The sequence below is a fragment of the Odocoileus virginianus genome, chromosome 32 (genome assembly GCF_023699985.2).
Source record: "Odocoileus virginianus isolate 20LAN1187 ecotype Illinois chromosome 32, Ovbor_1.2, whole genome shotgun sequence".
Classification (NCBI taxonomy): Eukaryota; Metazoa; Chordata; class Mammalia; order Artiodactyla; family Cervidae; genus Odocoileus; species Odocoileus virginianus.
Window position 1 is genome coordinate 2,874,913 of NC_069705.1, and position 12,956 is coordinate 2,887,868.

Consider the following 12,956-nt stretch of genomic DNA (forward strand, 5'->3'; position numbering starts at 1 on the left):
GACCCGTTTCTAGCAGACATATACGTCTACTCTGCTGATAATAATTACCATGGGTTTTTCTCTTCCCTCGGCTAGCTTCCTCTTCTTATGTATGTGCTTACTGCGATCGACCTCGACATCACCATACACGTTCGATACGTCCTCCAGGAGAACCAGCGGGACTTGGCTCGGGGCGTTGGGACCTGTGGGTGGAGCGAGAAGAACAACACTTAAACAATGCAGGGAGGAAAAGAGTACTTACTACCCGCAGGAAACCTACTCAAGCACTGTGTGAAGCGATGATCACTACCGTCCCAGCTGGCTAATCAAAGAAGCATACATATACAGAAGTAAAAACTGTGCAGATATACACCCAACTGTTAATAAATGTCTCTCTTGGTGGACAAAGGCAAGTTCCTTCTTTGTGTTTGTTCTTACGTTAGCTACCAAATTTTTTACAATGATCACAAAGCATGGAATTACCAACAAAAGAGAAAAACTACAAAGATACACATACATTATTTAAATATATGGTCATCTAATATATGAGATAATCTAAATATATGAAATACTATAGGCAATACGCAAAAAAGAGAGCTATGTTATACTGTTAAGTATTGTGGGTATTTAACCCTGTGATATTTCTATTTTTCCCATTCTCTAGAATTTATATGCATACATATTATTTAAAAAAAATCTTTGTTGAGAATTTACTGTGAAATCTAAGTCAATACTCTGCTACATCTGCTGTTTTTTAAAAAGAGGCATTCAATATCTGTATTTGGTTTCAGAATACCACTGCATCCTTTGATACAGAAGTTTTTAGTGAAAACACACATAAAAACCAACAGCTCATAAAAGCACTGGCAGTTATTTGGATCCAAGAACAATGCTAAAGTGAACATTTTCATTGTCCTCATCACCCTCAATGAGGCCAGTGGTCCGGGACACTGTAAAATTCTTAAACTAACCTTGGAAGAGAGATGGCTGTATGCTGTTGACATACTGGAATGCATTCTTAAAGAAGACCAGCATAGTGGAATAAACCACTTGGTTTTTGTATTTTGCATGAGCTTCATTATCAAAATTGTTCATGTATCTGCAGAGATCCTTCATTCTATGCAAAATATCACCATAGCTTCTGAAAGGTGAAGGACAACAGAAATTATTTAATTACTCTGAGTTTGTCAGCAAAACGTCTATGAGAGAAAAGCGCCCATAGAACCATTACAACTACCGAACCACTACAACTACCAGATGTGGCTCTGGGCAGGTAAAATTACTCTCCACTGTCTGCAGATAGAGGCAAATTCCCCTTCTGAATCAAAGCAGCATCAGGACAATAGCTCCTGACACAAATGTGCCAAGTAGGTTCTCTTTCCTCTAAGCACCAAGGAGAGCTTCAAGCGCAACAGCATCTTAAGAGTTCACGCTTCTGCTGGGAATCTTTAAATGAAGTGAAAAACTACACTCCTGTATAGTGAGAGTTACAGAATCTGCCCCAGACAGAGGTGCACCCATACACTATATGCTTCTAGAAAAAAAGTATTTTGTTTTTTAGAGATAATGCTATCGAACGATTTGTTGTGCAATCTTGGAAATGAACACGTTTTTACCGTCTTCCTTTATCCATCTGCCAGTCACACCTCATTCCAACAACATTCAAAATTTTAAACAATCTCTCCCAAGGGTCCACAATCTGGGATGATTTTTCCGTCAGCCCTTCTATTATGTACTTCTGAGAGCTACGTTTGCTTGGTGACATCAAATCAGATGTTTCCTGAGGACCTAAGATGTGGAAAAAAAGTAGTTTATAATTAATTAACATGACTACTTACTTAAAAAAAAAATACTTTTACTATTTATTTTTGGCCATGCCCTGCAGCATGTGGGATCTCAGTTCCCCAACCAAGGATCGAACCTGCAGCGCCTGCACTAGCAGTGCTGAGTCTTAACCACTGGACCGCCATGGATGCCCCACTACTTACTATTTATGTGGTTGGTATTTAATAGAGAAAAAAAAGGTCTGACTTCCCATGCAAGAGACAGGAACACAGAACCTCAACACACTTGTGTCCACCCCTGGCAGAGCAGGAAGGGACCTGTGAGCTGTGGTCCATGTAAGAAGCTAACTTACAGTTCAGCAGCTTCACTGTTTCAATCGAGGGTGAAAATTGGTGCCAGAAACATCTTATCTCTTAAGTGTAGTGTTTTTTTCTAGGAACCCTCTTTTAGTAAGACTATCAAACTGGTACACATCCAGAGAAGAATAATCAAAACACTGAGGGATTTCTGAGCTGGAAATTGTACAAAATAATAAAATAAATTGCAAGCTATTCCCACTTACCTTGATGCTGATTCTCTATTTGAGTCGATCTAGTGACATAATTTATGTAAAATTCTGCTGCTTTGTTCAAGTACTTATAGAGCAAATTGGCAGGCAACCGAACGTCATGGTTGTTAATTATTAGAGGAAGGACATCACACACTGTTGAGAAGGGAAAACAAGGAAAAACCAATTAAGCTGTTTGGCTACTCTTGGGTTCTGGCAAAAACAATGTTTAGTTTTTAGTTCACTAGGTCAAGAGTAGATAGGAAGAAAAGAACACCCTTATGGCATAGTTATTTAAAAACTGCAATGTAGAAGGATGCTAGTGGATGGAGTCAGCAAGCAGACAAAGACTCTACATCACGAGTGACAGGTGTTTATTATTATTGTGCTTCACACCCAAATACACGGTTACATGTATTCTTTCAGAGGTATTAACTATTACACAACAAAAATTTAGAAGTTGTTTAAAATGCTTTCTGAACCAAAAAAATAAACAAGGATTTAAATCCCATAATATGAAGAATTCCTTTGCTTTCTACAAATGAACTTATTTCTGAAATGACACCCCCAGCACATTCTACTGACCCTATGAAATTAATACGAGATGCAATTTTTCTTACCGAATAATTTTCTAAAGCAGTTGACAGGAGATTCTTGTTCCTCAATAGTCTCGGCCTCTAAGAGTGCCTCCCCAAGGCCAACCTGTTTCAAAACACACCTCATCATTTAAATCTGTTCAGTTTCAGATGTCCGGATTACATGAAGAAACAGTGCATGTGATATACTGATTCACCACATAGTTTGTATATTCAAACTTCCCCAAGAAACAAGAATTCTCACTTTAAAGGCTAGAAAACAGAAGAATAGATCAGCAACCCTGCCCGGAAGAGAATCCCATGTTCATCTAACTACAGACCAGTGATGTCTTATTCTCCTCTGAACCAGCAAAACTAAAACACCAATCAATTGTCTAAAAAACTTAATAGAAACACTGGAGCTAGACAAAATGATAACAGAGATGTAGCAGTTTTTCTAAAATTCGGAAGCTGACTTTATTCTCTACATCAAGATGTATTACGTAGACAAAACTTCGCACTTTCAAGAGTTGCTAGGAGTAGCCAGCCGCACAGCCTGGACTAGGTAGGACAGAACGGTTTGGGTCTTCAGGACACCTTCCCATTCTGACGCCCTAGCCCAGTGGAGAGCTGGCTTGTACAAACCCACCAAGACTTCTGCACTGTCTTCCTTGCAAACACCTGCTGATACAGGGGGTGAGAGGAGGGGTCACCATGTGAATGATTACACGAGGCTGAAAGTTAAAGTCAGGAAGGACACTAGGTTGAACACTGTCCCCCCCAAAATTCATGTCCACTCAGAACGTCAGGATGTGACCTCGCATATTTATCTTATAAAAAAGGTCTTCATAGAGGTAATCAGTTAAGATGAAGTCATACGGGATCAGGGTGGGTCGTGATCCAATGACTGATGTGTTTACAAGGTCACGTGCAGACACGGGGACAGCACACAAAGACGGGCCAGGTGACAACAGGGGCGGAAACGGAAAGATGAAGCCCCGAGCCAAGGAATGACAGGGTCCTGGTGCCCCAGGAGCCAGGAAGAGAGGGGCGCGAGTCCTCCCCGAGCCCTCACGGGGAGCACGGCCCTGGCCATGCCTTGCTTTGGGGCTGTGACAGAATAAACTTCTGCTGTTTTAAGGCAGCCAGGTTCTGGTACTTTGTCACAGCAGCCCTTTGAAACGAACACACAGAGATACAGAGAAGGTTTACCAGGGCAGCAGCCAGGAAAGCGGAGCCAGAAAGAATAAGCCAAAGGGTTTGGATTAAGAGTTAACGATCTGAAGCCCAGCTCTCCATTACTGGCGATGGGAAGTGATGAACACAGCTGCGAGCAGGATGCTGTCCACCTCCAGAAGCGATCACACACCAACTAGCACCTGCCAGCAGCACTCGGTAACGATCAGACGTGTGAGCAAAGGGCAGAGCAGAGAAAAACTGACCACACGGCAAAGGCACGTGAAAAACGTGCCTGTTCATACTGCCAACTATGGCTCGCCTTTAAATTCCAACACAGAGTTGAAAACTATGAAATAGATTATTTCTAAAAACTCTCCTGTTCTTTACAAACTGAAAGTAAGTAGCACTCCGGCCACCTGATGCGAGACTCATTGGAAAAGACCCTGATGCTGGGAAAGATTGAAGGCAGGAGGAGAAAGGGGACGACAGAGGATGAGATGGCTGGGTGGCATCACTGACTCAGTGAACATGAGTTTGAGCGAGCTCCAGGAGAGAATGAAGGACAGGGAAGCCTAGCGTGCTGCAGTCCACGGGGTCGCAGAGTCGGGCTCGACTGAGCTACAGCACAGCAGCAGCAATAACAAAAGCACTGTCATGCTTTTGCTGCTTATGTCCTTACGCCGGCAAGGCCACTGCCACTGGAAATTCAGAGTCAGGGAACAGTGACAGCCTTCTAGCTTCACCGACAAGGAGTCCTCTGATTTGAGTTCACTCTTTTCTGGTGCTCCTCACAATGAGAATAATCTGCTTTAGAATAATACACACACTCTGGCTCTGAAACATACTTGTGACTCCACTGATCAATTTTATCTTACCCCATGTTGCACCACGGTCTCAGGAAAGCGTCTCAGAAGTAGAAGCAGCATTTCTGAACGTTCCAAAGTGTTGAAGCATTGTTCCGTAACCTTCAGTAACATTTCACACTGGACCCGCCCAGGAAGAGTTTCAAATAAACCTGTATACAACACATTTCACTTTGTGAAGTCTTTCAGAAAGAAAATACAGAAGCCAAAGAGAAAAGAAGGCGTCATCATACATAGAATGGGATATAGTGAGTGAAGACAGGCTTCACTTAGTATATAAGTGAAGTATACTTGGTATTCACTACGTAAAAGAACTGCTACTGCTGGATTTCACCTACAACCTGGAAGGCTTCCAGGTCAGAGTATTGGGCATAAGATGTTTGCAGAATGACCATGAAATATCTGGAGGCCTCACTGGATCTAGAAGAGAAGAATGATATCTGGGAAGGGTCACAATAGTGCTTGCTGCTGGCTGAGATAAAAAGCCTGCATGTAAGCTGAAATGGCATGAACCATCTACTTCCTTTTTGTCCAGAATCTGAAATATTGGATTGGCTATGGCACCCAACACAGAATGAAGGTTAATAAGAACATTCATAAATTACTAAAAGTTTATCTCCTGTTCTGTGGAGGTCTGCATAATCTACAGATGCTTTCTGACTACTGTAGAACCTGTTAAAATATATTCAGTTCCCCATGTTAATATCCACACCCTTTAAGAAAATTTAAAGGGTTCTAAGCAAATGCTCAAGGGATCAAGTGACATTTGTATAGGCTTCAGCTGCCAAGAACAAAACACATACATGGGTACCAATACCACAGATGTGACTTTTTTGTGTGAAATTATTACAAAGAATTTGACATTCTGGAAGTAGTAATTTATACACTATTATGTTATCACTTTGTTCTTACTTCGTAAGAATTGGGTTTGTTTATCCTGTGAATCGTTTCTTAATGCTGAGGTAATAATGCTGATCTCTCTCCATACCACCGGCTGATCTGGGAAATTCACAAACCTATTTTTAAAAATGAATGCATTAAATTAAAATGTCAGATTCTATATAGTATCCAAAAAAGAAAGTAAAAACAGCAGCATCAGAGAAAAACACATTTTTCTTTATCCCAAGAGAATACATAGATTAAACCAAAACCGAAATAAAGATATAAAAACTAAGAAAAATGAGGGTCCTTACAATAGACTTAAGCTTTTTTAATAACTGAAAAGACAAACGACCATAATACATAAAGCACTCCTGAAAAGCAAACAAGCAAAAAAAAACAGAAACCTCCCAAAAGAAAAAATGGGCAAAGGCAAATCACAGAAAAAATACAAATAGCCAAATATCACTTGAAAAGATACTCAGTCTTACTAGTAATACACTGAACACAAGTTTTTAAAAATAGCAAGATACTGTTTTCGCCTGTGCATGAGTGCTTGGTTGCTTTAGTCGCGTTCAACTCTTTGCAACCCTATAGACTGGGCCCACCAGGCTCCTCTGTCCTTGGGATTCTCCAGGCAAGAATACTGGAGTGGATTGCAGTTCCCTTCTCCAGGGGATCTTCCTGACCCAGGGATCGAGCCCACATCTCTGGCATTGCGGGTGGATTCTTTACTGCTGAGCCACCGGGGAAGCCCTTTCTCCTGTGGCACTGGCGAAAATTAACAGCTGATGCAAAGACTGATAATATCCAAGTGCTGGCAACGCTGTGGGAAAGCAACACTCATACACTGGCTGTGGAGATGTAAACAGGAACGGCACTCTTTGGAAAGCAGTCTGATGGTACATCAAAATTTAAAATCCACGCACCCTTTGACTATGCAAACCTATGTTGAAGAATCTAAAGAAAAACACCAAAACCTGAGTACAGAATTAGTTTCTGACACTCCTGAATATAATCTCAACCAACTGGAAGCTCCCTAAATATCCCCCAATAAAAGGGGAGTGAAATGCTATGCAGACGTGAAAAAGAACTAAACAGATCTTTACATGTTGACCTGGAAAGGGGTCCATCACCCGTGGATGAGCAGTAGCGCTCACTACTGCAACCGCTCCCCCAGAACCTACTGATGTGTGCTGTGTACACATACACACACACAACTCTGGTTGAGGCCAGGAGGGACTTCCATGTATTCTCTATGCTTCAGTACTGTCTAAACTTCTCAGAAGAGTGTGTATTATTTCCAAAATAAAATAAATGACTGAATAGAAGAGTTTTAACAAGAACAAGACCTAGTTAGACTTCTCTGCAGTTCAGGGAAGGCCTAGACCCATGAAAAAGTACACTTTAGGCACCCGAGGGGCAGAACTTCAGACCTCCCCGCAACTCCCTCTTTGACAGACAGAAATCAACTCCCCACCCCAAGAGGCAGGGTCAGCTCCCCACTCACATGTCGTAGAGCAGCCTGCCGGCGGTGGCCGTCCGCTCCGCATTCCGCTCGATGGTGTACATCTCATACTGTATGCAACACAGCCGGGGCGGGGTCAGGCCCTCTGCCCGCCCGACCTGCTCCTCCACCGTCCCCACCCCTGGAGGTCCTAGGATCTGGCATCACCTGGTGACCCAAACCTCAAGAGCCCCCCACTCCACACTCCGCCCCTGGAGGTCCTAAGGTCGAGCACACCTGGTGACCCAGACCACCAGAGACCGCCCCCCCGCCCTGCCCCTGGAGCTCCTAGGGTCGGGCACCACCCGGTCAAAGAAGCCTCAGGGCTCGGTCGCTCACAGCCGCGGGCCCAGGATACTGCAGGCCCGGCTCCCAGGCCGCCGGAGCCCGACAGGGCGCCGCCTTCATCATCCGGATGCCGGGAACGGTGTGTAGGTTTCCGCGGCTCTGATACCTTTACGCACGGCGGCGGCGCCTGCAGACCCGCGGCATGGCCCCCTTTACACAGCCACCGCCCAGGTGGGCTCCTGTGGTCAGCACCCCGCACCCCAGCTCGCCCGCGGAGGCACCCAGGACACCCCCATCCTGCCTCCGCCCCCGCGGGCGGCCCTTCCCCCGCGGCACACGGCGCGGGCCCCGCCGCAGGGCGGCTGACGCTCCTGTGGCCCCGGACGGCCCTGCCGGACCCGGAGTCCCCAGGCCGGCTTCTCCGGGAAGATGGGGAGCGGGGCGCAGGGCAGTGGGAGCCGCGCCCCCCGCGCGCCCGCCCGGCCTCACCTGGATGTTGAAGTCGGCCGGGTAGAGGCTGCGCGCCGTGATGAGCCAAGCCTTGGCGGCCCACAGGTCCTGCGGCACTAGCTCGCGGGCTCGCTGCACTAGAAACTCGCAGTCGCCCTGGGCGGACATGACGCGGTGCTAGCCCGCCGGACCTCGGGGCTGGGGGACACCGCGGGTCTTGCCGCCGCCGGGGCCGCTACTGCGCAGGCGCGGGTCGCGCCGAGCGCTTCCGGGTTTGCCTGGCGGCCTCTGCGCCTGCGCCTGGAGGGGCCTCGGCAGCTGGCTGGGAGCGTCCAGGTCTCCCAGGCTGCGGAGCAGGGGATGCGGGTCCGCGGGCTCGGGACGTGATCCCCACTGCCGCCGAGGAGTCTGCGCGCGCGCAGCCCGGGCGTCCCCAAGACGCTGGAGAGGCGGGGGTGGGACCAGGGCGGCACCAGGAGCCCCTCGGCCGGGGGTCACCCGCGGAGTGGACGTTCGGAAAGGTCTGCGCGGGTTGTGGTCCCGCGGCCCCGCCGGCGATCGGGCTGCTGTGCGGACCTTCGGCTCGGCCACGTGTCGCTGCCGCCGCGCCTTTATTCTCTGGTTTCTCCCGCTAGCGTTTCTTGAGTGATTGCAGCGTGAACGCTTTGCCAGTGCTTGGCTGCGGGCTGGGAGCTACTGAGTCGTTTATACCTGTTGGCGCCCCGGGTTTACAGTGTTGGGGACCTGTGACCTGCAGAAAGTAGCTGTTTTAATTATCCTTTCCAACCGGGGTCGATGTCATTTTCGCCGGATGAAAACTAAACAGTCCCCCCCCCCCCCGCTCTCGTGAAGGGAAGCCGCACTTAGGAACCCGAGGAAGCGGTATTTATTTGCCGAACAGGAAGAATGCGCCAAAATTTGGGTTGTGAACCTTCCTTTGGTTTCCAATCCAGGGTCTATATACAAAAGTTTAAACAAGTTCTAGAACCACTGATATCTTGGATTTAAAGCCAAGGTTAGGGATACAAAACTGATCTATCTGGAAAAAAATTACTGTACACTTCATACATGGAAAAATTATAGACATGTTAAATAAATATGAATATATGCATCACTATTGTGGACAGAGGATGCTGCCTGCCATTCCAATAAACAATGCATGTTGCCTGCCAGCGCCCCCAGCCCAACTTACATTAAGGCCCCAGGAGGGGCATTTAGGATGGAGGGAAAAAGCATGCTGGCCCAACTAAAGATGCATATCTAAAGAGTAATTTCAATGAGCCCAGAGTCTGGCGTCTAACAGTGTGTTTTGTTTTTTTGTTTTGTTTTGTTTTCAGCAAAAACTCCTAAATATCCTGACTCTTCCCTTGGCTCTTTGGAGCAGTTCTGCAAAGCTAGAGGCTGTCTCCTGGACTGTGGTCCCCAGTAGCTCCCTGAATAAAGCGTGACTAGCAACTTCAGGTTGTGCGGTTTTCTTCAGGCAATGCTGTGGTTCTGTGTGAAGCCTAATATATATACTTCCTAATTATAAGAATTAAGAAACAACCGTAAAGTCAGTGGTGAATTACCAAGCTAGTTTCAGAGGAAAGTATCAAGAGGAGCAGGCCTTGCAACACCACGTAAAGCGCCAACCTTACCAAATCGGTCAAGGTTCGGATTCTTTTGCTACGTTGCTCATTGGTACCATTCTACAAACGGCAACTTTAATATCTCCCCACTTACCCCTAATTTTTAAAAATTATTTATTTTTGATTGTACTGGGCCTTCGTTGCCACGCTGGGCTTTCTCTAGTTGCCAGAAGCGGGGGCTACTCTCTCCTTGTGGAACACTGGCTCTAGGCTTGCAGATTCAGTAGTTAGAGTGTGTAGGCTTATTTGCTTCCTGGCATGTGGAATCTTCCCGGACCAGGGATTGAACCTGTGTCCCCTGCATTGTCAGGTGTACTTCTTTTTTTTTTTTTTTCTCCAATCGGTGGGCCACCAAGAACGTCCTACTCCAAATTTTAAAAACTATTTTGTTTCATTGGCGTCCTCAGTGATATCTTTAGGTAAGAACCACTGCTTTCCCCTCAGCTCCTCCATACATGAACTGTACTAGCACTTTAGAAAGCATTGTGGTTCCTAAAGCTGTTTCCTGTCCTGTGATTATACACAGGAACAGCCTGATTCTCTGTTCACTCTGTAGGCTGGGATGGATTGATTGGTGATAGGATTCTGTTGGCTTTGTAGAAAAGAAGGTAGGAAACTGATAATTTTTATCTTGTGAAGATAAAAAAAAAATTGAGGGCTTGAACATTTTTTCATTATTTCATTGATTTGCATGTATAAATTGTATAAGGTTTTCAAATGGCTGAGTGAAGTGAAAGCTGCTCAATTGTGTCCAACTCTTTGCAACCCCATGGACCATACAGTCCATGGAATTCTCCAGGCCAGAATACTGGAGTGGGTAGCCATTCCCTTCTCCAGGGGATCTTCCCAACCCAGGGAGGGAACCCAGGTCTCCTGCATTGCAGGCGGATTCTTTACCAGCTGAGCCACAAGGGAAGCATATGGTAAAAATGACTGATTAAACTTTAATCATTAAACATTATGTTTTGGGTGTGGGATTACAATACAGAAACCAAAACAAAAAACTGTGTACCTGTTCTTGAGTCTTCAGTTCTCTAGTGAAAGCTAAGGGCTAAATAAGGGAACTCTGATTATAATTTAGATGCCAATTAATTGTGATTGCCTCTGACTTTTTGCCAATATAACATAAGATTTCTGGTTATTTTCTAGCCAACTTACTAATTTTGAAAGGTGTCTAACTAAATACTGGATTAACCAATAAGTTCATTCAGGTTTTTCCATAAGATGTAACAGAAAAACCTGAACAAATTGGTTGTTCAATCCAGTATTTGTCTTCAGTTTAGTTCAGTTCAGTTGCTCAGTTGTGTCTGACTCTTTGCAACCCCATGGGCTGCAGCACGCCATGCCTCCCTGTCTATCACCAACTCCCAGAGTTTACTCAAACTCATGTCCATTGAGGCAGGTCAGGTGGTCTGGTATTCCCATCTCTTTCAGAATATTCCACAGTTTATTGTGATCCACACAGTCAAAGGCTTTGGCATAGTCAATAAAGCAAAAGTAGATATTTTTCTGAAACTCTCTTGCTTTTTCAAAGATCCAACGGATGTTGGCAATCTGATCTCTGGTTCCTCTGCCTTTTCTAAATCCATCTTGAACATCTGGGAGTTCACGGTTCACATACTGTTGAAGCCTGGCTTGGAGGATTTTGATCATTACTTTTCTAGCATGTGAGATGAGTGTAATTGTGTGGTAGTTTGAGCATTCTTTGGCATTGCCTTTCTTTGGGATTGGAATGAAAACTGACCTTTTCCAGTCCTGTGGCCACTCCTGAGTTTTCCAAATTTGCTGACATATTGAGTGTAGCACTTTCATAGCATCATCTTTTAGGATTTGAAATAGCTCAACTGGAATTCCATCACCTCCACTAGCTTTTTTCGTAGTGATGCTTCCTAAGACCCACTTGACCTCGAATTCCAGAATGTCTGGCTCTAGGTGAGTGATCACCATCGTGATTATCTGGGTCGTGATAATGCATGTTGCTGTGAAAATGATGTAGTGAGTCAAGGAAAACATTTAGAAGTAGGGTGAAGCCCTAAGAGAATGCCTGAGAGGAACATGACTGTGGGTGAGAATTATCTCATCACCGGGACTCTGCCTGAGACCGGCAAAAGATGCTGTTGCTTAGAGGCTCAGTCATGTCTGACTCTTGTGACCCCATGGACTGGAGCCCACCAGGCTCCTCTGTCATTGGGATTTCCCAGGCAAGAATACTGGAATGGGTTTGCATTTCCTTCTCCAGGGGATTTTCCTGACGCAGGGAACGAACCCACGTCTCCTGCATTGGCAGGTGGATTCTTTACCATTGAGCCACCTGCGAAGCCCATAAAAAATGCTAATGCACAGCAGTGTGAGATTTTTAATCTAAGTTTATGCTACCTTCTTACTGTTATCATAATGGACAACAAGATGGTTTTAGGATAGTCTCTAAACCCCAGGATCCCAATCCTTTCTCTACTGCTTTGCTATGCTCTACATATTCATACACACAAACGTGCTTTCTTTTGACCAAAGTGCCAAGTATGCCTTCGCATAATCTGGAGTATATCGTAAAGAAGACCTTAAAATCTGTGTATAAATTAATTTCCAGCTATCATTCTCAATAATTTTGAATTCCACTTGGCAACCTGAAGTCAGTTTCATATATATATATTTTTTTCTTTTGGCTGCACCAGGCCTTCATTGCAGCATGCAAACTTATTTGTGGCGTGTGGGATCTAGTTCCCTGACCAGGGCTCAAACCCAGGTTCCCTGCATTGGGAGTGTGAGGTCTGAGCCACTGGACTACCAGGGAAGTCCCTGAAGTCAGTTCTTGTAACTGTTAAATGAGAGAGTTGACACTGGGAATTTAAAATGCACTGTACCAGAATGAAAGACGAAATAAGCCTGGGAGGGCAGGGAAGATGGCAGTGTAGGAAGTGCTAGGAATTTGTGTCCCCACCTGCACAACGTGGAATTGGCCAAGTCTGTCTTCTGTAATTATTTTAGAATTTCAGAGTCTATTCAAAGGCTTGCAGCTTCCAGGGGGAAGACGAGCCTGGTGAATTGTGCTTAATTTTGGTCAGTTTCAGCCTCCTGCGACAGGCGATCTGCATCCTCCCGCGCCCCAGCCCACGGCCGCCAGCTGGACCAGCACTCTGAGAGGGGCTTGCAGGAGCCAGAGTGACGATAAGGACTTCGTCCTCCAAGTAACAGGTCTGGGTTCCGGTCACCGACAGCTGCCTCTGGTCGTGGAGGGGCAGACACAGAGGCGGGCAGGCAGCTGCATTTTCCACCATC

At 45.7% G+C, this 12,956-nt stretch overlaps 1 protein-coding gene and 1 long non-coding RNA gene across 7 annotated transcripts in view; one reads left to right on the top strand and one right to left on the bottom strand.

Annotated features, from left to right (window-relative positions):
- Positions 1 to 8,220, bottom strand: part of INTS10 (integrator complex subunit 10) — a 29,610-nt gene extending 21,390 nt beyond the window's left edge. For 5 of the 6 annotated variants that reach the window (XM_020890680.2, XM_020890679.2, XM_070459765.1 and 2 more), the window contains exons 1-9: positions 8,092 to 8,220; positions 7,318 to 7,385; positions 5,841 to 5,944; positions 4,941 to 5,080; positions 2,932 to 3,013; positions 2,327 to 2,467; positions 1,596 to 1,767; positions 951 to 1,120; positions 49 to 182 (exon numbers count right to left, since the gene is read on the bottom strand). In XM_020890680.2, the coding sequence (XP_020746339.2) occupies positions 49 to 182; positions 951 to 1,120; positions 1,596 to 1,767; positions 2,327 to 2,467; positions 2,932 to 3,013; positions 4,941 to 5,080; positions 5,841 to 5,944; positions 7,318 to 7,385; positions 8,092 to 8,220 (1,140 nt within the window). Of the gene's footprint in view, positions 1 to 48; positions 183 to 950; positions 1,121 to 1,595; positions 1,768 to 2,326; positions 2,468 to 2,931; positions 3,014 to 4,940; positions 5,081 to 5,840; positions 5,945 to 7,317; positions 7,386 to 7,768; positions 7,995 to 8,091 lie in introns of those variants that run through there. The other variant, XM_070459766.1, reaches the window with a different exon arrangement.
- A 162-nt stretch (positions 8,221 to 8,382) lies between these two features.
- Positions 8,383 to 9,512, top strand: LOC139032563 (uncharacterized). Its single transcript, XR_011485088.1, has 2 exons — positions 8,383 to 8,573; positions 9,390 to 9,512. It is a non-coding gene; the product is annotated as an uncharacterized lncRNA (long non-coding RNA).
- The last annotated feature ends 3,444 nt before the right edge of the window (positions 9,513 to 12,956 follow it).